Source organism: Zingiber officinale, chromosome 4B (genome assembly GCF_018446385.1).
Source record: "Zingiber officinale cultivar Zhangliang chromosome 4B, Zo_v1.1, whole genome shotgun sequence".
In the NCBI taxonomy this organism is placed as follows: Eukaryota; Viridiplantae; Streptophyta; class Magnoliopsida; order Zingiberales; family Zingiberaceae; genus Zingiber; species Zingiber officinale.
In genome coordinates, this window is record NC_055993.1 from 132,331,912 (window position 1) to 132,342,201 (window position 10,290).

At 39.3% G+C, this 10,290-nt stretch overlaps 1 protein-coding gene across 1 annotated transcript; it reads right to left on the minus strand.

Moving 5' to 3' along the window:
• Positions 1 to 8,665: 8,665 nt before the first annotated feature.
• LOC121978709 lies at positions 8,666 to 9,682 on the minus strand. Its single transcript, XM_042531011.1, has one exon. It carries the CDS (start codon positions 9,680 to 9,682, stop codon positions 8,666 to 8,668), a length of 1,017 nt encoding a protein of 338 aa, XP_042386945.1.
• Positions 9,683 to 10,290: the final 608 nt, after the last annotated feature.

The window sequence follows — 10,290 nt, forward strand, 5'->3', positions numbered from 1 at the left end:
TTTATTTAAAGGATTTCCTAATTTTGGCAAACCTTTAACTAAACCATTTTTGCTTAATTTTAATAAATTTCTAAGGTGAGTATGAGCTAATCTCCTATGCCATAACCAAGTTTCATCATTATTTGCTAGAAGACATTTAGATATTGTTTTAGGTAGATGAATGGAGTATATATTTTTGTCTCTAAAACCTTTTAGTAAAATATTAGTTGAGTCATTGTAACTTATTAAGCATTTAGAAGACAAAAATTGAACCTTAAAACATGAATCACAAAGTTGACTTATACTAAGTAAATTATAATTAAAATGTTCAACAAGTAAAACCTTTTTAATTGAAATGTTTGACTGTAATTGAATTTCACCTGTACCGATTACCTTTAACTTACCATTGTTTCCAAAGGCAACGAACCCTAAATTTTTGAATTCAATGTTGGTAAATTTGTGCTGATCCCCAGTCATGTGTCTGGAGCAGGCGCAGTCCAAGATCCATTTATCCAAAGCTTTGGATTCCTACACAATGTCGGATTAAACCAAAGTTTGGTTAAAAAAAAAATAGATCAAGTTGTAGAGTTATAATTTTAACTAGATTAATAAGTTTTAATTTAGGTTTTCCTTTAAGTTTATAATTTTAAGTTTTGATTAATTCATTAAATTTAAATTAATTTTTAATTAAGTTTAAAATAATTTTTAATTAAGTTTAAATTAGTTTTTAATTAAGTTTAAAATAATTTATAAAATAAGTTGAAATTAATTTTTAATTAAGTTTAAAATAATTATTAAAATAAGTTAAGTTAATTTTTTTTTAAAAAAATGAGTTTAAAATAATTTTTAATTAAGTTTAAGTTAATTTTAAAAATAAGTTTAAAATAATTTTTAATTAAGTTTAAAATAATTTTTAATTAAGTTTAAATTAATTTTTAATTAAGTTTAAATTAATTTTTTAATTAAGTTTAAATTAATTTTTAAAATAAGTTTAAAATAATTTTTAATTAAGTTTAAATTAATTTTTTATAATATGTTTAAATTAATTTTTAATTAATTTTAAAATAATTTTAAATTAAGTTTAAATTAATTATTAATTAAGTTTAAATTAATTTTTAAAATAAGTTTAAAATAATTTTTAGTTAAGTTTAAATTACTTTTTTTAAATAAGTTTAATTTGATTTTTAATTAAGTTTAAAATAATTTTTAATTAAGTTTAAATTAATTTTTTAAAATAAGTTTAAATTAATTTTTTAAAATAATTTTTAAGTTTAAAATAATTTTTAATTAAGTTTAAATTAATTTTTAATTAAGTTTAAAATAATTTTTAAATTAATTTTTAATTAAGTTTAAAATAATTTTTAAATTAATTTTTAAAATAAGTTTTAAAAAATTAAATAAATTTAGTTTGAATTAGATTTGAATTAGGTTAGAAATCGAATTAGTTTGAATTAGATTTGAATTAGATTAGATTTGAATTAATTTAGTTTGAATTAGAATTAATTTAGTTTGGATTAGAATTAATTTTGTTTGAATTAGAATTAATTTAGTTTGAATTAGAATTAATTTTATTGAAAGAGGTTATTGAACCCATGTTAGATTCAAACTTAGCTTTGGGTTAATCAAGCAGGCGTGCTAAGGATAAGTTTCAGTTCAGTGGCGAGGCATATGACCTACTTGAATATTATTAGACCACTTGCTGAAGACTTTCCAAAATGTTCCTGCCCAAAAAACTTAATACTAAATTTTGGTCTAACTAGCCCATATTTGACTGGGGTAGCTTCGGTCAGATCCACTAAGTCTAGTGCACCAGGTAGAATTCCATATTCAACCTAGACATGCCTTCGACAGAGTTTCCTTGACGTACTATCATCCCAATCCATTCCGGTGCTATGTTATAGGATTTGGTAAACATTTTTCATCTAACCGTTCTAATAATCCTAATCCTAAGTATTGAGTTTGGTTTAATTAAGTTGGTTGGATTATTTTTCTAGTTGCTCCCCTTGAGTCATAGCTTAGATAAGGTCTATCTAAGTAATGGACTTGACTCTTGGGAACCAAGTAGAAATTTGGTTTAATTGGTTTGATTAACTGTTTTGTTTGAACCCATGCTTGGACTTGACTTCTAACATTTTGACTAATTAGAGACATGTATGATTTGTTTGTTTTGTTCGGTTTATAGCCAAGCCCCGATTTGTTGTACACAGCTCGTTGCGAACCAAGTACCATATTTAGACACTTGGATCTCATTTCGAACTTTTCCAACGTTTTCTTGAGTCACTCGACTTGACCTTTCAAGTCGGAATTTTCTTCCTCAAGTTTTTCAACTTGAGTCGAAGTTCCGACTTGAACTTGTTTGATCGAGTCACTCAAGCTAACTTGTTGCTTAAGGTGGTCTATTTCCTTAAGTAACAAGTTATTTTGTTTTTCCGATTTTGCTAATTTTTTAAACAAACATTTAACTACTTTAAGCAAATTTGACTTTGAATAAATCATTACCATATTCGGATCTTCCGATCCGGTGCTTCTCTCGGAATCGAGGTCGATCTCGAACTTGTATTCTTCATCGGACTCGGACTCGGAATCTTCGTTTCTTGCCATAAATGCAAGGTGACTCGAGTGCTTCGTTTGCTCCGCGTCAGATTCGTTGGAAGAAGTTTCGTCCCATGTCGCTTGAAGAGCCTTCTTCCGTCTTGTCGATTTGGGTCTTTCTTCTTTTCGATTTGGGCATTCATTTTTAAAATGCTCCTTCTTGTTGCATCCATAACAAATCATTTCTGATTTGTTTTGGATCTGGTTTGGTGGAGTCTTTTTGGAGCTTCTTCTAAACTTCTTCTTAGTCAACAATCTACGGACCATGTTGACTAATTCTTCTTTATTGGTTGAGTCAGGGTCTGATTCGCTTTCTAACTCGATCTTCGTTTTTGATTTTGTCTCCTTGCTCGGCCCTGCATACAAAGCAACACCTTTCTCGCCATGGCTCATGTTAGATTGCTCGTGTAGTTCTAATTCACAGAATAACTCATCTAACTTACGAATTGAAAGATCCTTAGAAACTTTGTAAGCATCTACAATTGATGCCCACAAAGTATTCCTCGGAAAGGCGTTCAAAGCGTACCTTATTGTGTCGTGATTTTCGAGATTGTGTCCGATCAGGTAAAGACCATTAAGGATGTCCTTCAGTCGGGCGTGTAGTTGCGAGGCCGTCTCTCTAGGAAACATTTTTATATTTAACAAATTATTTAAAAGTAGATCTCGTTTGTTTACCTTCGAGTCGTCCGTTTCTTCGTGTAGTTTGACTATCGAGTCCCACAATTCTTTGGCGTTGTCGTAGGGACCAACTCTATTCAACTCCTCCATCGTGAGCCCGCACTGAATGGTATTGATTGCTTTGTAGTTCAGTTGTGACTTCTTGATCATCTGAGGAGTTCATTCTTCTGGTTCTAGGGTTGTTCCGTCCTTCATTGGGGGAGTATAGCCTTTCAAAACTGTGAACCAAAGCTCAATGTCGGACTTTAAGTAGCACTCCATCCTACTCTTCCAGTAACTGAAATTCTCTCCTTTGAATAGTGGAGGTCGGACCGTACTATAGCCTTCTTGATATGAGTTCGACATCCTTGCAAGAAAAACTTAAAGAACAAAAATATTTCCAAGACTTTCGTCTTGGGATTAGTAGTGCTTGAAGAAAAAAATATTCTTAAAAGAAAAGAAAAAGTTCCAAAAATGCTTTGAAAATCGGTTAAGAAATTTCAGAGCTAACCTGCTCTGATACCAATTAATAGATCGTTTGAAGCGATAGAGGGGGGGTGAATATCGCACTTTTTAAAACTAATCTTTTCTTTTATATCAAAGTCGTGCACAGCGGAAAGTAAAAAGAGACAGATTGTTTACTTCGTTCGGAGCCTAGCTCAACTCCTACTCGAAGGCTCGCGGTCCTTGACCGCACTGGTGAGCAAATCACTATAACTCTTCTTTCCGAAATTCTTCGAAAAGAAGCAGATCGTACAATGGAGCAAGATAGTAACACCCTACTATCTTGCCTAAATGAATTACAAATGCAAGCTTAAAATAAAATTTTACCGACTAATAAAATGGAGATGTAGCTTAGATCGGCACTTCCGGATGACGTAGCTTGCTGCACAGATGAAGACGAGACGATTGCAGAGTAGAAATTTTGATCAGAAAAGTTGTTGTCCTGGCCTCTGTCTTCGAGTCTGAATTTATAGGTGTACTGGAGGTTCGATCGACCGATCCCTCTGTTCGGTTGACCGAACCCGCTCCCTTCCTTCCTGGCTGAAGTTCGAAGCTGGCTCAATCTTTTGCATTTACTGGTATTTAATGGTTCGGTTGACCGAACCCGCTCCCATCAAATAAGTTCAAGTACACATTCATATTCAATCTTCATCACAGTCACAGCAGATTCAATGCATAGCAAAATGTTAGCTAACTAAATAACCAAAATTAAACAACCAATGTAAAGCAAACTCCTAATTCCAAACTAAAACTAAATTGCAAACTAATTGGTTAGCTTAACAACATTCAGATTGCAGAAGTTCAACAAATTCGGAATTGCAAGTAAGAACATCATGATTGGGTTTTGCAGCAAGAAATTCATAAAAGGAATTGCAATAAATTGAAACAAGAAGCAATGATAAGGGAGATGAATCATATCTGATGATCTAAGAAAGTTCAAAACAAATCTATTAGACAAAGATAAAGATAACAAAACCCTAAGCATTCCTCAATCCGGATCCAAGCTCAAACTCCTCACAATCTGCCGTGAAGTAGAAATGCCCTCGGGACCCCTATAAGCATTCAACAACAATCCTGAAGCTTCCAGCTATTTCCAGAAGGCACTCACAGCTCTTGGAAACCTCCATTCGAGCTCCATCCAACTGGAAACCTCATCGGTCGAAGAAACAGAGCTCAATTTTGTAAATTCACAAAACTAAGTCGGTTGATCAGATCTACTTAGCTTCGTTGTGGAATGAAGATCGGGAAATGATCAGAAGCTCTCAAGAAACCTCCCTCGAAGCTCTGGTGGATGCGAAATTCGTTGATCGGGAAACCTCCCTCAGGAATGCGGTGGCGGAACAGAATCAAAATCACCATCTGGAGACCTCCTTCAAGTTCTCTGATCACCGGAAGATGAACGTCGGCAGCTGGATGATTGTTGTCGTTGAAGAAGAAGCACCGGATCTGGAAATCGGAATGGGAGCGTCGACGTCGCGCGAAGAAGAAGACGACACTGTAGCACAAAATCGCGAACCGAGCTCAAGTGTTCCTGTAGCTTCTCGCGGGATTTAAACCCCTTCTTATCTGATCGGACGGTCCAGAACAATCCGAGCCTTGATCAACGGCTGGATGAGGTCAGATCTGGATCAAAACTCCTGGATATTCATCAATAGACGAGATCTGCTCCTCATTAGGTCGGATGGACCAGATGCTTGACGGATGGCTCAGATCTCTCTAATATTCAATGGACGGTTCATAATGCTCCAAGGTTTGATCGCCTCATTAAACCCTTGATTTGAGCCTAAATGCGGTCTGATTTGATCGGGTCCATGACCCTTTTGATGCATACAAAATAATAATCCAATATTAGCATCAAATACCACGATAATTTGCTAATTTACAATAAAGTCCAAAATCATATGCAATTATGAAATACAATGTACAATGTGAGATAAGGCTATGAAAAGACCAATAAAAATATGCATTATGATTCAAAATAATATAGTAAAATCATGGTTATCATTGCCCCAACAAGAGATCTCTCTTGGCCCTCCTAGATTCGCTCGATCACTCATTTAATTCAATGAACTTTTCCCAAAGCTCTTTGGCGGAGTTGAATGGTCCTACTTTGCTTAATTGCTCCTTTGAGAGTGCACATTGTAATGTTGTTGTTGCTTTTGCATTTGCTTGAGCCTTCTTTGCCATCTCTTTTGTCCAATCCTTGGTTGGAAGAGGTGCTCCCGATCCATCTTTTGGTTTCTCAAATCCATCTACAACACTAAACCAATTTTCAATATCATTCATCAAATAATATTTCATCCTACCTTTCCAATATGCGAAATTGTTGCCATCGAAGAAAGGTGGTCGAGCGGTGCTATATCCCTCTTAAAACGTCATCTTGATGCTTCGGTTGACGACGAGTTCTTCCGATGCGAACCAAGCTCTGATACCAATTGATAGGACCTTTGCGTTCGACTAGAGGGGGGTGAATAGCCTTTCTTCGATTTGTCACCTACAACTTGTTAGCGAAAGGAAATGGAGAGAGAAGAAAGACAAGAAAAAACAATAAAACAATGCTAACTCCTTGGTTTACTTGGTCTCCACCTCCTTGAGGTGACTAATCCAGGACACACACCCACACAATCAAGCTCCACTATAAACTTCTCCTTCTCGAATCATAAACGAGGGTGGAGAAACCCTTACAAGATTGCCTCTTCCTCTTTACAAAATGAGATTTAGGATTAGGAGGAGGAGGATGAGAATCTGTAGGCATGAAGATCACTTTTTGAGCACTTTTTCCGGTATTTGAACAGTGTGTTTTCTCCCAGCTTCAATAGTTTCCTTTATACCTTTTTCCTGACATCAGTCGACTGATATACTTATCAGTCGACTGATGAGCTTCAACGGCACTGAGATTTGATGAGATTTTCAGCCATCACTCCATAACGATCATCTACCAGTCGACTAGTACTGGTACCAGTCGGCTGGTGCTTGATTTCAAACAACCTCCTGACATTCTGTTCGTATTGTGTTTTGGTACTAGTCGACTGGTGTGCATATCAGTCGACTGATACCTTATATCTTTTGAAATTTACAGCAATTTTCCAGTTTGAGATTTTCATTACTTTACATACTTGAATTACTTCCTTAGCTTAGACTTCATGCCTCTAAGCACCTTCCATCAGCCTTGCGCCCTTAGGATGCTTCCGTCTCCGCGACTCCTCATCCTTGCGCTTGTCTTCAAGGGCTTCCTTAGGCTTTGCCATGCTAAGTCTCCTCTTTTTTTTTTTTTTTTTTTTTTTGCCAAGAGGCCGCACCTCCGGAACTTTCCTTGCCAAGTCTTCATACCTGGTCTTTTCTTCGTATATGCTCACTCAACATTTATGTTAGATCACAATTAACGCCTAACTTAAACTTATTTAACCAAACATCAACAATGAGTAATGTCTTGAGCAAGATCGCTCCAACACAGCCCACGTCTTCCATCCAAGTAGTGCGAAACTTCCACACCTGCGCCCCGAGCAAGCGACGGTCGTCCCGCATACTTCGCTTTCATCTGATCGGACGCCATCTTTATCTGAGCTACCACAAGGAACAATCTGCGCACCGTCGGTCGCTTTCATACTGCCTCCACCTTTGCCGAAGGCTCAGAAGTCTTGAATTTGATCGGCTTCGGCGTCCCAGTCAGCTGGTAGAGCAATCTCAGCCCCGTCCACTCTGAGTGGTCGGCGTCATATAATGGTGGTCATTCATCTGCCTACAGATGAGTGGCACGATTCCGACAGTGCTGAATCCCAAGCCCCGGAACACCAAATAATTATCTAGGGGCTGCTCGCAAAGATATGGACTGACGCCCGGGCCTGTGTGGTGATCATGCCTCCAGGGGCGCTCGTTGATAATCATACCCAGATGCCTCCAGGGGCGCTCGTCGATAGTCGATCGCCATCTTTATCTGAGCTACCACAAGGAACAATCTGCGCGTTGTCGGTCGCTTTCATACTGCCTCTACCTTTGTCGAAGCCTCAGAAGTCTTGAATTTGATCGGCTTCGATGTCCCAGTCAGCTGGTAGAGCAACCTCAGCCCCGTCCACTCCGAGTGGCCGGCGCCATATAATGGCAGTCATTCATCTGCCTACAGACGAGTGGCACAATTCCGACAGCGCTGATCTCAAGCCCCGGAACACTAAATAATTATCCAGGGGATGCTCGCACAGATATGGACCGACGCCCGGGCCTGTGTGGTAATCGTGCCTCCAGGGCGCTCGTCGATAGTCATACCCAGATGTCCACTGGGGTAAGTATTTTACTTGCATGTTCCTTACCGTTTGTCTCCAAATTATGTAAAGGAAAGTAAATCATGAGATTATCCTATAATCAACCGTCAAATAACTAAGGGAGGGAAGAGTTTACTTTATAATCTCCTTTTCTTTGTTTTTTGATATGATGTATTGCACCAAAGATATAGTTCACAATTCTCATAGATATTCAGACACTTGGATCATTAACGGGCACCCTACACATCTAGTCGTGTGTGGGAGTTGGGCAGCGTATCATACCCCTTATATACTATATAAGGGCGACTCTCCTTTATAAAAAAATAATTTAACTTCTATATCAGATATTAAACTGATAAAAATAAATATTATACTTGATTAAAATCAAAATGTCAAGAAATATATATTTTCTAATATCGCTGATGCTAATTAAAGAGACCTATGATAGTGTATAATTTTTTAAAAAATATTAGAGTAAATTACTTATAAAATTTTAAATTATTTTCAGTGTAAAAAAAATATTAAAGTAATTTTATTTTGGATTTAGAGTTTCATTTTTAATAAAAAATAATAAGATAATGAAAAAAATATATAAATTAAATACAAAAATATATAACGTCAATTAAGTGAATTTATAATTCGTAGTCAACTCTTTGATAATACGCCCTTCTCTTTATTTATTTTTTTAATTCGGAAAAGAGCCATTTTGATTCGGGTCGCTTAGACGCGCTGATCGATTTGTGTCCCGCCTCTACGGCCGCCGCTCTCTTCGTCGTCCACCCCATTGACTCCACCACCTCGCCGGCGCTCCAACCGCCGCGGAGCAACGCAAGGGAGAGAAGCTTCACGTGGCGCAGCACGCCGCCCTCGCCCCTTATCTCTGAGCACGGGGAGTCACCGACGGCTGGAGCGTCCGATGCCGGTGCGATCATTTCCGCCACCTCCTCTTCGGCCCACCCGGCTTCTTTCAGCCGCTGCCTCGCCTCCTGTAGCAGCTGCTCCACCCTCGCCTCCCACGGCGAGCAGATTCGTTCCCTCTCCCGCCACGCGGCCTCCTCGGCCAGATCCGTCCAAAAGTCCACCCTCCTCGCGGACGTCGCCGCCCACGCCGGCACCGGTGCGCCTGCAGCCCAGCCTCGCGGCCGCTCCCTCCGGAAGAAGTCCGCTAGGTCCAGTCCCGCAAGCTTCACGTCTCCTCCACGGACGTAGAAGACCGGGTTTCCGGCGAGGCAGGGCGACGCCGGAATGTAGAATTGCCGGTAAATAGGGACCAGCGTCGGGGCGCGGCGGAGGAATTCCCTCGCATCGGAAGAGGAACTGGGGTTCTCAGGGCGGGGCGCCCACGAAGTGGGCCAGAAGTCCCCGGCGGAGACCTCGCGGAGGATTGCGGCGGCTGGGAGGCCGAGGAGGAGGCGGAGCTGCTGCCGCGAGGCAGAGCGCCAGTTGGGGAAGCCAGGGCCGACGGGGAGGCCCTCGCGGAGAACGGAACGGATGTCTGGGGGGAACTCGAAGCCGTAGGCGGACTCGACGGCGGCGAACTCGTCGTGGGAGAGGCCGGGGGCGATGGGGACGCCGGAAGCGCGGAGGTGCGCAACGACCGCCTTGGCGTAGGCCGCAAAGGAGAAGCACACTCTAGGCGTGACGAGCGGAGTCGTCTTCGTCGGACCGGTCGCCGAGGCGATCGTCGTCGTCATGCGATGGGAATGAGGAGGAGGCGGCGGCCGTTTGGGTGGAACCTGAAACAGAGTAGGGTTTAAATAGCGAATGGGGGGGGGGGGGGGGGGGTTATCAGTTATTGCCACGTGGCACACGACAGCCGCGTGTGGACGGAAGGAGCAAATGGAAAAGTCGGCAATTCGGCCGATACGATAATAAGTCGGGAAACGCGATAAAACGTGTATTGGTCGGACTGGGTCGGATCCGATTCCGCCGTTACAAAAAAAAAAAAACCTTTTTAAATAGCAATTTATCAAATCACACGTCATATCAATTTACCGGAAAGTATCTCTATATTTATTATTTTACCAAAATGCCACCGCAAACCTATTCTATTGTATTGTAATTCTCGCCAAATTGAATGAGCATGCGAACCGAATTATAAATAAATAAAATAAAAAGTATCATTTTAGGTCAATTTAATTTAAGTCGTTGGATATAATTTAATCGTGATATTATTCTATGTATTAATGTAGACCAAACAAAACAAATTTAACATAAATAAATAAATCAAATTAAACTTTTAAATTAGTTAGATTTTATTTTTTTAATTAAAATGAACAATTGGTATGTTGAATAAGTATGA

Excerpts from the sequence above, each read along its gene's own strand:
- LOC121978709 (XM_042531011.1), bottom strand. The coding sequence starts at position 9,682 with ATGACGACGACGATCGCCTCGGCGACCGGTCCGACGAAGACGACTCCG.